General features: G+C 39.4%; 1 protein-coding gene across 1 annotated transcript in view; it reads right to left on the minus strand.

Annotated features, from left to right (window-relative positions):
• Positions 1-15,729, minus strand: part of LOC586505 (plastin-3) — a 48,314-nt gene extending 32,585 nt beyond the window's left edge. Inside the window, exons 1-2 of the mRNA XM_030981552.1 lie at positions 15,548-15,729; positions 10,670-10,840 (exon numbers count right to left, since the gene is read on the minus strand). Of these exons, the coding sequence (XP_030837412.1) occupies positions 10,670-10,714 (45 nt within the window). The 5' untranslated portion in view covers positions 10,715-10,840; positions 15,548-15,729. The remainder of the gene's footprint in view (positions 1-10,669; positions 10,841-15,547) is intronic.
• Between the last annotated feature and the right edge of the window lie 681 nt (positions 15,730-16,410).

Consider the following 16,410-nt stretch of genomic DNA (forward strand, 5'->3'; position numbering starts at 1 on the left):
TGGGTCCCAGATCACTACTATTTCTCACTCTTTCTACAACTTTCATCTTCCCAAAAGTTCTCTTCATAGCATTGATGACTTGCTTAAGGCTGAAGGAGCTAATGGTTTACCTGTCACCTATCTAGGTTATGTAGAGCTTTCTATTCTTTTTCCTGGCTCTCTCCCCTCTTCGTCTGAAATAGATGTCCCTGTGTTAGTGGTTCCAGATACTTCTTATAATAAGAGGGTACCCTTATGTGTAGGGACTAACATTATAGATACATGTATTGATAGAGGCAAGACCCAATATGGGCCTGACTTTGTTCATAGTAATAGTGTGCATCCAACATGGCGATCAGTGTATGCTTGTATGCAGAGGCAAATGCAGTCTAGATCAGATGGTAGGATAGGTGTAGTGAGGAATGCTTCGAAGAAGGCTGTTAGGATCCCCGCTAACCATGCAATGGTAATAGAAGGTAAGGTCCCACTCCCCGTTTCAGGTAGACCTTATGATGTGATGTTAGAGCCTCGTAGATACAATAGATTACCAGCTGGCTTAGTTATTGACAGCAATACTGTCACAATAGATACAGAACGGCAGAAATCTGGTAAAGTGCCAGTTCTTGTACGGAACCAAACTGATAAGCCTTTGTGGTTATACAGTAATGATGTTGTGGGTGAAGTATTCTTGTGTAATGTTGAAGGTCCAATTCAGACTAGTCAGCAGCATGTAGACACATATGATGCTAATAGGATGGGTGGATTGAGTATAGAAGGGTTAGATTTCTCAGAGTCTCCTGCTTCAAGTGAAGATGTAGATAAGGTGAGAAATATCCTTAGTAACTATCCACATGCCTTTAGCCAGTCTGATACTGACTTGGGACATAGTAACATAGTGACACATAACATTCCCCTAACAGATCACCAGCCATTCCGAGAAAGATATCGTCGTATACCCCCAGCCATGTATGCAGAGGTGCGTGAACATGTACGTTCAATGCATGAGGCTGGTGTGATTAGGGAGTCATTTTCACCGTATGCCAGTCCTGTAGTGTTGGTTAGGAAGAAGGATGGATCCTTGAGGTTTTGCATCGACTTTCGTAAACTTAATCAGCGTACAGTAAGGGACTCGTATGCTCTGCCTAGAATTGATGAAACTTTACAGATGATGCAGGGTGCTAGGTGGTTCAGTTCTCTTGATCTCAAGTCAGGTTACTGGCAGCTAGAAATAGACGAACGTGACAAACAAAAGACTGCTTTTGTGCTTCCCCCTCCTCTTGGATTGTGGGAGTGCAATCGTATGCCATTTGGTCTCTGTAACGCGCCTAGCACTTTCCAGCGTGCGATGGAGAAATGTCTTGGCGAACTCAATCACACTGTGTGCGTTGTCTACTTAGATGATATTATCATCTACAGCAAGACGATGGAGGAGCATGTTGTGAGGCTAGAAGCTGTAATCCAACGTCTATCGGACCATGGGTTCAAGTTGAAGGCCTCAAAATGCAAGCTCCTACATACCAGAGTGAAGTACCTTGGGCACATCCTCACATCAGAGGGCATAGGTACTGACCCCGACAAGACTGAATCAGTTAGAAGTTGGCCCACCCCTAAGAACGTTAAAGAACTTCGATCTTTCCTTGGCCTAGCCAGTTACTATAGGAAATTCATCCCCAATCTATCTAAAATAATGAGCCCTATGCTCGATCTCCTAGATGACCCTAAGAAACGTAAAGGTAAAGTAAATAGGTCCCCGTCTCATTCCCCTCCCTGGATTTGGACTAGAAGACATGATGAAGCATTCTTAGAAGTAAAGAATAAATTGATCAGTGCCCCTGTCCTTCAGTACGTGGATTTCTCCAAGCCTTTCCTATTACATACAGATGCTAGCACCACTGGATTGGGAGCGGCACTGTACCAGTTGGATGAAGAAGGTAGGGAGAGAGTGATTGCGTATGCGAGTCGTACATTGAACAAGAGTGAGAGAAATTGTACTGCCCACAAGTTAGAATTCCTTGCATTAAAATGGGCTGTGACTGAAAAGTTCCATGATTTTCTGTATGGTAACAAGACTCATGTTCGAACTGACAATAACCCGCTGACTTATGTTCTCACAACAGCTAAACTAGATGCCACAGGGCATAGGTGGTTAGCAGCCCTGGCCAATTATGACCTTACCCTCACATACAGATCAGGCAAGATGAATATTGATGCTGATGCTCTCTCTAGACGCCCTTCTAATGTGCCCCCTTCAGATACCCCTCCTGACACTACATGTTCTAAAGAAACCTTTGAGGCAGTAGTAGACTATGCCCTTAATGTAGATGTAGAAAACAGTCCCTTTGTAGAAAATGTAGGGCAGCATTCTGTAACTGTAGTTGGTGACGTAGGACTGGAAGATAGGGCATCTGATAATCTATTTACTAGTGGACCGCCAGATTGGACTAAGGAACAAGGTATGGATCCAGTTATCAGTAAGGTGATAGATTATGTCGAACAAGGTGTCTGTCCATCAATGAATCGAAGAAGAGAAGAAAGTAAGGATGTTCAAATCGTGCTTAGAGAATGGGATAAGTTAGTGCTAAAGAATGGGGTACTCTATCGTAGGAGAATAGTTGAAGGTAAGGAATTCTTACAACTCGTACTGCCCAGGAAATATTGTGCATTCATTTTGCAATCTTTGCATGACGAGGTAGGACATTTGGGTGTCGAGAGGACAACAGAACTTGTCCGGGACAGGTTCTACTGGCCCCATCTTGGAAGGGATGTCCAACATTATGTTAGCACCTGTGGCCGTTGTGTTAGGAGGAAAGGAGTACGGAATTCTACTAACACAGCACCATTGGTCAACATTAAGACAAGTAGGCCCCTTGAGCTTGTTTGCATGGACTTCTTATCCCTTGAAGAGTCGAAAGGAGGATACGGTAATATCTTAGTGATCACCGATCATTTTACAAGATATTCAACAGCCATTCCAACGAAGAACCAAACTGCAAACACTACTGCTAAGGTCTTATTTGATCATTTCCTTGTACATTATGGTTTCCCAGAACGGTTACATTCGGATCAGGGCCGAAACTTTGAGTCCAATGTAATCCAACAACTTTGTAAGTTAGTAGGAATACATAAATCTAGGACCACTCCTTACCATCCACAGGGTAATGGCAGTTGTGAGAGGATGAATCGCACCCTACTTAGTATGCTAGGCACTCTGACGGAGGACAAGAAATCCGACTGGAAGTCTTATGTAGCTCCATTAGTCCATGCATACAATTGTACAAAACATAGTGTAACCGGCTTCTCACCCTTCTACCTCATGTATGGCAGACACCCCCGCCTACCCATAGATATGTATTTAGGACTAGATGCTAGGGATGATAATGACAATTCAAGTGCCCCTGAGTATGTAACAAGACTTCGAGATAGACTAGACTATGCTTACAAGATCACGTCTGAGAGAAATGGCCAAGTAGGAGCTAAAAACAAAGGAAGGTATGACCAGAAGTTGAAAGAGAACAAAATTCAAGTAGGAGACAGAGTTTTAGTTAAGATCAAGGGTGTGAAGGGAAAGAACAAGTTAGGTGATATATGGGGCAAGGATCCTCATATTGTTGTAGAGCAACCCAATGTAGATATACCTGTGTTCAAGGTTCGATCTGAAGACTCTAGGACTAAGACCCGTGTCTTACATCGCAATTTGCTTCTTCCCTGTAACTTTCTCCCGAAGATAATTCCACAGCCTAGACGTGCAAATGTATCTAAGAATGAGGTAACTCAATCTTCAAACAATGACCAAACACAGCATTACGACGTAAATGAGAGAGATGAAAGTGTCACAGCTTGGAATGTTCCAATAGAGACAAGTGTACTGGACAATAGTGCTGATTTTGATTTTCAATTAGCCCAGTCAATTCCAGATTGCACAGGTTCTGAAATTAGAGGTGATGGTTCTGTTACTTCTGTAAATACAGATGATATTGCGACTGAGGATAATGTAAGAAATGATGCCCCTGTAGAAGTTGACCCCTCCCCTGTCCCTTCAGGTGACGAGCAAGAGACCGCCTCTGTTGAAGAGGAGGACTGTCCACCGAGACAGTCAAAAAGATGTTCTCGCCAACCTGATCGGTTAACATATTATCAAAGTCAAATTGTCCAACCAATTGTTGGGAATAAATACAATTGTATGATGTTGTATGGACTGCTGATGATGCTGCTTTTGAAGTTTGTGTTTGTTTTGTTTTCACCAGTTGAGATTGTTGTGAGCGTGATGTTGATATCGATGATTCCGATAATGTCATCTTTTCCCATAGTAAGAGAACAGTTAGCCTTCTTTTTTGGATCAGAAATTGTGCCTACATATAGGATACAACCTGAATTCATTAATGGGAGATAGGACTTGTTATGATATTGTTAATGACAAAAACTTGGGAGAAAGAAGTTTTTTTATTTATAAATTGCTATTCCTCTGAATAACATGATATTTAGCTATATATTGTATTAATATAGATACTCTACTTTGTTGATTTATTGTCTGAACATGGCTGGAGCATGTCTCACTATGCCAACCAAACCAGATTGGTTTGATTTAAAGTTTTAGACTTTGTCATTATTTTGTTGGTTGATCTATCAGTTGATCATTTCTTTCATAAATAATGTCCAATATACTGCGGACATTATTATTTATTTTGTTTTATCAACGCACGTTAAATGATTGGTATCATTGAAGGGTGCATAAAGGATACCCTAGTTTCACATGAATTTAGTGAATAGGTTACTTTTAAAAGTAAGCCATATTTATTTTGTTTTGTTCACGTTTGAGTTTGAAGATTAGGAATATGATTGAATATTCCATAGATTACTATAATGAAATTATAAGGGCAGTTCTGGAAAAGAGAGATCGATGTCAAAGACCATTTTACATTTCACTTTTTATTCAAATTTGATTGTAGTTTGGAAGAAATGATGATTTTACCGTATTTGTATCTCATGGTACTTTTAGTGTGCTTATGTTGTATTTAATATTAAGGCGAACTTAAATATAGTTCCTTTGTTTTGTTTTGGTTGTTTTAACTTGTTACTTGTTATACCAGAGTCACATAAGTTGATAGTCAGATTTCTGATAATTATTATATTGAAACTTAATTGAATTTTTGCATTTTGATTTTAAACCATGTCTGATTTGAAATTGCTGTTGTAGTAAGACGAAGTAATAATTGAAGTATAATTAATCTGAGTGGAAGATATCAAACCAATTCACACATGTGGAGTGTGGAAGAAATTATTTTGGATTGTAATCATTTGTACTGGTGTGTTTTCTGTGTATACTTTCTTATATTCTAAGTATATATTTTGTATTTGATAAACAAAATTTAAGCAAGATCACTAGTAAAATAAGGTGTCTTAGTAGGTGTCATGAAAGATTTGTGATATTATGTACAGCTATTGTTTTATTGGTGTTCAATATCAATTCAAAATTACTATTGCATAATTTTAGAATTATTATTGGGAATGGCGCGGACGCCATTCTGGTGGCAGAGGGGAAGGTGTAACATGGTGGAATATTGCTCATGTAGTCCTTCTCTCTTCTTGTTGTATTCTCTCTCTCTCTTTCTCTCTCTATCTTTATCTTTGTCTCTTTCTGCTGTATCTTTCTTTGTCTTAATTTGTTATAGATGTATTTATAAAACGTGCTGGCATGTCTAGTTGAAGCTATCTATTGAAGCTATCCTGTTCCCACACTGGGATATAGCCTTTATGACCCTATTGCCATTCACAGTATTAATCCATCCTGTTCGATACAATACTAGACTTTAATGCCATTCATAAATCTGTAATAATAGAGATTAAGCTCTATGAAAGGGGATTTAGATATCAGACGGGCTCTTTGTGGTCATTCATGCTTTGTGACTATTCTTAGAAATATGCTCTTTGAAGAACACCTCATAGGACTGTGTCTTTGGCCATGAGTGGTGACCTTGAACCAATAAGAGTAGAGTTTTAGATTAGACCCCTTCCCCCTTTTTAAAGTAATGACCAATAAGATGATCGGAGGAAAAGTCAAGTATGAATGTTTAATGAGGTATAAAAGTAGTTTGCATGGATATTTTGATCACTTGGCTCCACCCCGACTTGGTCTCCTCTACCTGTACCCCTGTCCTCCCATCTCCCTCAAGCTGTCCCTGAACTAACAACTAATTGCTGCATGTTAAAATCAACAAGTTCTGGACTCACAAAGTTATCGAAGTACAGCGTTGTTCCAGAATCGTTCAAGAAAGCCAAGTCACTTCAATCACCAAGTCGGGAATATTCAACTAAATTATACAACGTACTTCAAGGGAACTTAATCTGAAAGTGTCAGGAACTGATTCATAAGGAGGAACATTGATAGGAGGAACATTGATTGCAGATACGTCGGTAAATAGGTACCATTAACCCTATGCCAATTTGATGCTGTGTTCCTGATTTTGATCCTGAGTTCCTGAATTTGATCCTGTCGACCTGATCCCACAACTGTGTTCCCGATTCCGTTCCCGTCTTCGACGTCGTCATCTTTCCTGTTCCCATACCCGTAGCATCGGTGTCCATCTCTTCATCTCGTCTGCAACGGCCGAATCGGTACATCCACTCGAATCGCGAATAGTCTACCGCGCTGTATGTAAGTGGCCACAGTACTAACAATTTCTAACTAACCTCCTTCTTCCCAACCCTTAACGTCCCATTTATTTAGATTAACAAGTTAAGGCTTTTAAAGTGTATTTTAGCTTAAGGTGTATTTTGATATGAATGTATGTTGAAGAGAAGACAGAGATCTTCTGGATTATTGATACTATTTCCATGACATTGTTTGATAATAAATACTGTTAGAAGAGTAGTTGATACAGGTCGGTGATTGATAAATAAACATATATGACACCTTAAATACTATATCGTGTCCCCGCGCTTTTATTCTTTGACTTTATTTTAAATCGGTGGTTTATTTGAACTAACCCCTCCCCCGAGTGAAAGTCATAGCTAGCGGACCAATACAAAAAACCTGATTTCACTCGGAGCCCGATTCTACTATTTCATTATAATAGAAGACGGCGTGGTGTGGGCGGTTAGATTAGTTTAATGTCATTGTCTGTTCAGTGTCATCCCTTGAGGTTTTACTCATAGAGTCATAGCCATGACTCACTCTTCAAGACATTTGCCTTACATGTAATGATGTATACAGGTCAGTCTATGCATCACAAAGATACTGTGCCATCAACTGAGATATCATTATCATACTGTAGCTGTGTACAGTGTATACAGTGTACATGGAGTTGTTTCTGTCTGGTGGCCGATGAGTTCCTATGGAGAGAAGGGATCATGATCAACTCGTACCACCCCCCCCCCCCCCTCCAATCCTACCAAATTTGCATAGCACTACAATGTAGAAATGTGATCTGCCATACTCTTTGTCAGTTTGATAGTTTCTCTTTTTGGTGTGTGTACATGTATGAGTGGGGGGGGGGGGGGGGGGCTGGGGGTATTGCCTTTCAGAGACTGTCCATACGTGTGCCACCCCTCCCCCCCCCCCCCCCCTCCTCCCAAACCCTAAATATGTTAAAAAGTCTAATAGCTACCTAAAATTTATAGTCATACTACAGAGACAGAGAACTGCTCCCGAAGAATAAAGAGAACTTGTCAATTTGTAATTCGATCACAAATATAAAATTTCAATCGCAGGTCCTCTTATCAATCGTAAGTTTGCAATCTCTGTACATTGTGCATACTGTACGTGTACGTGTAGTTGCAATTGATATCAACTCCAAAGAATTTGCGATTAAAGATAAACTTTAGTATTGGTAATGCGATTACATTGTGAAAGAAAAGGTGTGGAAAGGATCAGAAACAGTAGATCATGTAGCATGTACATGTAAGTATTGGTGTGCACTGCAAGGTTCTGGAGTCATCAAAATCATCATAAATTTGGCAGAGTCTAGGTAAAGTAACAAGCACTTACACAGAAAGATGTATATGGGACAACACACATGGTGTCGGGGATAGTACTACCGTGATTTCCTTATCTTTCTATGCTCATTACTCAGCCAGTATACATTTTCTTCCAAAATTGTTTGGCACATAACATTTATTTGTAATCTTGAACATTCAGTGTAAGTTTCGTTAGATTCTGTGAGAATTCTTTTTTTTTTTTTACCAGAACTCAAGTTTATCTTTAACATCAACTCTTTGTAAGATAGGGCCCTGATTATCTCTTTTTCTTTCCTACATGTACATTGGTACATGTACATGTGCCTATACATGTATAGCCAGTTGAATGTCATAGACTGCCCCTTCAATACAAGGATTTAAAGACTGTCAATACTACTGGGCCAGAAGGAATTAGACCACACAGCGAGGTCACTGACAGGTGGCTTTCTCATTAACTCAGCTCTCAACTAACATAAGAAAAGGAGGATCATGGGGGACCAATGTTCAGGCACCGATTGGGGAAGTTTTCTAGGAGCAAGTAGCTACATGTACATGTACAAGTAGGACAGTGGGGCTTTAAGAAAGACTTTAAAGCTCTGGGAAAGGTTTTATTCTAAAAATAAGACCAGATGACACGCCTTCACAAAGAAACCAAGAGCGAAAGGTAAATGAGAACTACAGAAACAGCTCTGGCAAAACACATTTCTTTCTTTTTGACAGAAAGACCCAGTTTCATTGCATCATCAGACAATCTGGCAAATCAATCGTCTAGGCGTCTAGCTATAAAATCGAGTGGAGTCCAGACTTGTTTCATGTTGTCTAGATCTAGAGCCTGAATGAAAAAGAATTAACAGTCTGGAATATGCTTCAACCTTGCCTCATTAACTACATGTATCAAGGCAAATCAGTTGATGAAGATTTAATGAATGGGATATTGATTTTCTTTTCTACATGCATGTACTGTACACTAGGTTCATTGTACATACATGTATACATTACATTGTAATCAGATCTGTATATTCTTTTGATTTGTTTTCTTCTTTCTGACTTCCTAGATGTACGTGTAAACTACATTAATTAAAAAATACTAGCATACAATGTACTAGAGACCATTTATTTATTCATGCTATAAATTATACATGTAAACAAGTGGTATGATCTGACAAGCAGCTGGTTGGTATTGAAATGTTATCCTTCTATCGTTTTCTCCTTCATCTTTCCTTACAATGTACACTGTAATGTCTCGCTCTGTTTTATTCTTCCATCATTTTCTCTCCCCTTTCTTTTTATTCTTTTCTGCTTCTATTCCTCTATCAGCATCTCTCTTATCTTTCGTTGTAAGTATGTTATTCATATTTTATCTTATCATTTTCTCTTTCTATTTCACTTGTGTTATTTTTTGTTTTTCCCCTTTCCATCATTTTCATGTTCAGGATTTTGGGTGGGGATTTAATGGTCAGGAAGTAATCCAGATTTAATTTGCTTCCAAGTTCCAGCACTGGCAGAAGTGAAAATGAAAACAGTAGGCCTACAAAGTTTCTACAAACATAATCTAGGCTCTGCTCAAGGCTTTGTGGATTGTGGTGGTTACATTGTAAGAGTCTGTTCTTGCAGACTAGTCACACTAACAGGTAGCCAGCCAGATATAGTGATATGAGTCATTCACAGCTGGTTATTTGATAAAGGTCATCCGCTTTTCTTAAAGGTCAAACACAATATACCCTTCTGTGCTTGAACAACTGTATGGTGTCTGATCTGCACCTAGAGCATTTCAGACTACAGGAAATGCATAAGAAACTTGTAAAAAACATACAAGAATTATCACACGTGAAAGGAGCGTACAGACTAGAAGTAGAAGATAACTTTAATATTTAAAGAAACGTTGTTCAAAAAGAATGTGAATATAAAGAACCATTATTTAAAGCTTTAAAGCTTATCTGCCATAGTTTACAGGAGGGATTAGAGCACCCTGCAAGGTCACTGGACAGGTGGTTATCTCATCAACTCAGCTCTCAGTTAACATAAGAAAAAGAGGATCATGGGGGACCAATGGTCACCGATTAGGCGTTGTTTGTTGTAAGAGGGCGCAAGTAGCTACAAGTAGTGCAGTGGGCCTTTAATAAGGAGCCTACACTACCTGTACATGTACAGACAAACAACATAGTTTAAAAGAAATGTTGTAAACACACTGGTTTTGACGGGATCAGTTGACATGACAGCCTGCCAATCATGACTGCCCAGTTATGCTAAGCCCTGCCCACACATATGATTTTTCCTACGATATGATGTCGTACTCGAACATGATGCTGATTCTTTATCAAGTTTTTCGTTCAAAACGATGCCCAAACAGGCATTTTGTTATATATATACTGGCATTTAGAATTGTAATTACATGTACATGTACTTGTAATCCTCATCAGCCCCAGTCTATCCTCAATCGGGTCTAATAAACATACATGTACATGTACAACAAATAGACTAAATACTGTACAGTTTACAAGTAGACCTCTGCATATATGCAGTACAACTTTCACTGCAGATGGAAGTGTGGAAGAAACGAAAACAAAAGAGAGAGAAAAATAAAAAGAGAGAGGAAGACAAACAAAAAGAGAGGGAAAAAAAAGGAAAGAAAGAGAGAGTAAAGAGTGAGAGAGAGAAGGAGAGGGATCGAGAGTGTGTGTGTGAGAGAGAGAGAGAGAGAGAGAGAGTAAAAGAGAGAATCAACAAAAGAACTAACCTCATTGAAGTATTCCCTGATTTCTGCCTCGTCTGTCAACGCCATATTGGTCTGTGTATTCCTCTGAATATTCTACGAAGAAGTGTGCTGCAGGAACTTATTTTCCTCTTCTCTCGATGTTGTAAGATTAAATCTTACAGCCGTTCCTGTTTTCTCTACGTCTTTCAGAGGCTGTAATGGATGATAAAAATGAGAGATTGTGAAGAAACTGATTTAAATCAATGTAATAGCTACATGTATGCACAAGAAGACTTGGCACAGAGGCAATACGATGGTCACATTACCCAAAAATAGCCTGCTCGGTGGCCGAGCGGCGAGTTTTTAACCAATTCTGCCCGGCTTCTGCCCGGCTTCTGCCCGGCGGCTGCCCGGCCACCGAGCGGCGGCCGCCCAGGCACCGCTCGTTTTTAGGGCATCGCTTGGTCGCCGCTGAAGTTTAAGCGCGGAATTAAAATTTGGGCGGCGCCTGCTCACTTTTCACTCGCCGTCCAAAATACGCTCGAAGGCTCGATACCTGGGCGGTCGCCGCCCGGGCACCGACCTAATCGCTGGGCGATGCCTAAATTCCAACAGCGACCGAGCAGGCTACTGATCAGTCGGTCGCTGCTCTAATTTGTGACCATAGCTTAAAGGTAGTATTGGGAAGATATGGAAGATGGCTTGGAAAGAGAAGGAATGACAAATGAAAAGGAAAAGAAAAATTGGATTCCAAAAGACATAATGGCTTGACATTGATGTGAAAGAACAAAAAGGAGTTGGATAAAATATTGGAAGAGTATAGGGGAGGGTACATGTGAATAGATAGCAGCTGTGTATTAAAGAGAAAGGGTAAAAGGAGAGAAAGACGTGAGAGAAGACAAGAGAGATAGTGGGAGAGAGGGAGAGAAAACACACAGGTAGCACAGGACCAAAGAAACATTGAAGGAGAGAGTGAAAAACAAGAAAGAGTAGATCTACAAGAGATCTTGAGAAAATGGGATGCAAAAGAGAAACATCAGACATCGATAAAAGCTCTTTCGAGAGAAGTGAATTTAGACCGAATATTTCATGGAGTTGATAAGGAAGTAAATTAATTTATTCAATGCTTAAAAACTTTTGAGTTTCACATTGGACATACTGTACGTGTACATGTGTTAAAGTTCAGTGTATAAGCCAACATCCTGAATAGCAGTATTTTCCAGGGCTGTATCCTGATTTCAAAGTACTTGATTGACCTTGCGTACAATTCCTGGTACTGTACGTGTACGTGTACTATGTGCATCATGGACATTCAAAAGTTCAGTGCATACAAATTATATGCTTCAACAAGTATCGCATTCAACTAATCAGGCCCTAAATCATAATGAAAGCAAAAGTGTGTCACTCATGCATGCAAGTCACGCACTACAGATTAAAGAAGAGACTCCACAGGAAATATCACTTTCACAAAACCATTTATGGAATGTATTCATTTGTTAATGAAACTGAAATTAATTGGCTGATGTACACATACTCCAGTGAACAAAGGAAAATTCAACATAGAGAGCAAACTAATCTAGAAGAAAGCAGACCAATCAGAAAAGCATACAAGTGATAGTTTGAATGAAAGCACAAAGTCATGCACTTCAAATTAATTCATTTGTTCATTTTGAAGGGAAATCCAACCTTGAGACCAAAATAATCTAGAAGAAAGCAGAAAAATCAGTCAGCATACTGTACGGGTGAAAGTTTGAATGAAAATATGAAATCGGACAAAATCTAGAAAGTCATGCATCTCTGTAAGTTACAATCACTACATGTACATATGTACTGTACATGTAGTGTAGGTATGGGCTTGTCAAATTGGATGAATCGCTAGTTTTTCTGGGCTGTAGTGGCAGACAACTTTCCCATTTGTTCCAACAAACAAAATTACAAAAGTTTCACTTTTTCAAAAAATTGTATGAATTTAATAGGAGGGTTTATTTGCTCTCGAAGGCACACTGTACATGTAATGATGTACAGTACTGTATGTAAATGCATGTAGGATGCTATCCCTAATACATTAAAATGAGTAGTGGCCCAAGGGAGAAGGCACTTGAGTCTTGAGAGGAAAGCAGAAATTAGTGATATTTTTGTACATGACAAACAAGCGATTTTGCACAAAACAATTTAGGCACCAATAGACCCAGTAGGCGCGTCTTCATCATCTCGAGATTGCCAAATAGCCCGCTATTTCTGATTTGGGAAATAATCACGAAGTAACAAATCGCGTCTTCACTATCTCGAGATTCGACCTCGAAACTTAAAACTAGACCTTGAGAAATTATCACAAGATATTTTGCTCAGCGTTAGCGCGTATTGCGAATCTTCGGTCTAGTGAAGACGCACGGGACAAATAGCTGGATATTTTGCAAACTATCCCAAGATATCTTGGGATGACAATCCTGACCAAATATCCTTCTAATTGCTACTTCGGTCTGATGAAGACGCAAATTAGCTGGATAGTTTGCGATCGGGATAGTTCAAATAGCTGGATATTTGGCAATCTCGACATAGTGAAGACAGGCCTAGTGAACACTTTAGAAGAATTAGATGAAGGGTAATAAAGTTTTTATGAGACACATTACAGTGTATAATCTCACTAGGCGTGTCTGCACTATCTCGAGATTGCCAAATATCCAGCTACATGTATTTGAACTATCCCGATCGCAAACTATCCAGCTAATTTGCGTTTTCATTAGACCGAAGTAGCAAATTAGCTGGATAGTTGGTCGGGATAATATCCCAAGATATCTCAGTCTAGTTTGCGGTTTTCCGTGCTTACTCGAGGTCAGTGGTTGTACAGTACTAGCTCGCTGAGCGGTATACATGTAGATCGCATGTGCGAACCGGAAATCGTTGTGCATGATGGGATCGGGATATTTGACTCCGACTTCGGTCTAATGAAGACAGTCGCAAACTATCCCGCTAGTTCGGAAATAGTGGGATATTTTGCAAACTAGACCGAGATATCTTGGGATATTATCCCGACCAACTATCCAGCTAATTTGCTACTTCGGTCTAATGAAGACGCAAATAGCTGGATAGTTTGCGATCGGGATAGTTCAAATAGCTGGATATTTGGCAATCTTGAGATAGTGAAGACGGGCCTACTGTGCCACGATGCATTTATCATGGGATGGACATATCAAAGGCTGCCTTTACGATCGTTTTACTGTTTCTTGTGCAAGATACCAGCGTTATGGGTTGTCATGGAGCTTACAAAATACCAAGAGTCTCAAGACTGGACATGAGCCACTGTGATGCATTACTGAATACGGTACTGTACATGTACATGTAAACATGTAGCAACCCTTTCGTCATTTGGTGCCTTCTGTTGTGTGCACAGTTGCAAGTGTGGCAAAGGAATGACTGTGCATAGAGGCAAAGAAAGCAACTGAAGAGTTAAAGATGAAGTTGAGTTCTGGTCATGCGATTGCATTGTGAAAGAAACGGTGTGGAACTGACCAGAAAAGGTTGATCATCTAGCATGTAAGAGTTTGTGTGTATTGCAAGTTCTGGAATCATCAAATGATAAGAAATGTGACCAAGTCTTGGTAAAGTTACAAACACTTGCACAGAAAGATGTATATGGACTACACGAACACGTGGCGTAAAAAGCCGCCCCCCCCCCCCGATTTTTACGATGTTACATGCATATTTAGAATATGAAGGCATTTGAAGAGCCATGCTTTTCAGGGAACATGTCTTAACTGATGTTCTTCCACACTTGCATTTAAGAATGAGTAATGCTCACAATTTATTTTTCACCTCTTCCCAGAACTCAACCTTCTCTTAAATGGAAATACATGTACTGTACATGTACATGTACATGTACAGGTTGTACATGTATGTAAACTGTGGGGCAGGGTCTACATGCATTTCTGGATAGCCAAGGTAGGCCAACAGAATAAAGGGAGCTGATGTGATGATGATGAAGATGAAGAAGAAGAAGAAGGAGAAGGAGAAGAGGGAAAAAAGAACAAGAAGAAGATGAAGAAAAGGAAGATGAAGAAAAGGAAGAGGAAATGGGAGAAGGAGAAGAGGAAGAAGTAGAACTAGAAGAAATATAAAAAAGAAGTACGGGAAGAAAAAGAAAAGGAAGAAAAAGAAGAAGAAGAAGAAGAAGAAAAGAAGAAGAAGAAGAAGAAGAAGAAGAAGAAGAAGAAGAGAAGAAGAAGAAGAAGAAGAAGAAGAAGAAGAAGAAAAGAAGAAAAATAAAAGAAGAAGAAAAGGAAGAAAAAGAAGAATTGTGAGCACCTAACATCAACATGCAACATGGCCAATTAAAATAAAATGCTCTGAAACACTTTCTGTCACACATTGATCTAGAATTTGTACAGACTGTAGCCTAGTCTGTATTCACTAAAAAAAAAAAAAAAATGAGCGAAGAAAATGGTCTCAAACATGAATCTCCTTCTCTCCTGATTCCTGTAACTGTGCATGTGTCAAGTACGCAACTTCTCAAGACTGAAGTTTGACTTTGTTTCAACTTTTATCTCGATGATCTAGAATCTAGATCTATGCATACAAATATTACAAGAGCTTGATAGAACTCACTTCTTAAATTAAACAGACAATAGAAACTTCGAAATTTATATGTTTCCTGGCCTGGTCATAACTAAACCAGCTCCAGATCTAGAATTCTAGAATAGATCCTTCAATTCCGTGGCCGAATTAAGTTCATGGCGGGGCATCTGCAGCTCGCAGTGCAACGTACGGTGCTACATAGAGCGGCCTGCGCTGGGCGTAGGCTGCTTGTAAAGCCTGGCCATGGTCCAAGGATCAATTCAAGGCATGGACATTTTCTTTGCCTGAAATTGAAAATGCAAAGACCGGAGGTACATTCGAAATCAAGCAAAGCAACGATATAATTACCTGCTATGGTGATGATAAGACTTCTCTCGTCCACGATTGTGAGCTGAATAAATCCTGATAAAAACCAAAGGAGGTGAAACATCAGTTTTCCTTTCACTTTGCGATCATTTCAGAAGTAGGAAATGATTCTTACTGACGATCTGATAACACACACGGAAGTAGGTGCAACAATGAGAAAAACAACCTGTAGATGTTGGTTCCGCATATTAGATCGAAGTGTAGGAGTCACGTTTGCATTACATTGCCAATTTAATCCTTAACAAAATTATTAAAATATAGTCATTTTAATTATTCGTTTTTGGTTTATTTTTTATTTTAAATAATCATAAATATTTAATGAAGGAAAACATATTTTAATTCAATAAAAAGGTATTTTTATTAATGTATAATGTATTTAAAATATCTATATATCTTTGTTGCAAATTGTTAGCATTGATTTTGTATACTCTAACTTCAGTCCGTAAGGCTACAATCACACACAACGCGTCGTGTAGATCTAGAGTTGAGTGGTCTAAAATAAGCGGAAGTTTGAGTAAAGATTGAAGTGAGTCTAGTGAGATGACTATATAGATAATTGCCAGCTTATATGGCTTCGTTTAATAGTAGTTCACCAAATAAGGAAACGGCAGGAATTAGCTACACTGCGTATCCGGAAGCCGATGGTATAAAATTCCAGAGATTAATCGTTTTTCAAAGAGGTAATTACCATTAAAAAAACATAAATGTTTTGTTTATACTTCAAGCAGGCGCGTACGCAGGATTTTTTTCAAGGGGGGGTTTTAACATTTATAAATCGGTCCGAAAATTTCGCAACGAATCAGCCAGCCGCTGAATAAGCGGGGGGGGGGGGGGGGGGGGGGGGG

This window comes from Strongylocentrotus purpuratus, unplaced genomic scaffold (assembly GCF_000002235.5).
Source record: "Strongylocentrotus purpuratus isolate Spur 01 unplaced genomic scaffold, Spur_5.0 spur5_contig_821, whole genome shotgun sequence".
In the NCBI taxonomy this organism is placed as follows: Eukaryota; Metazoa; Echinodermata; class Echinoidea; order Camarodonta; family Strongylocentrotidae; genus Strongylocentrotus; species Strongylocentrotus purpuratus.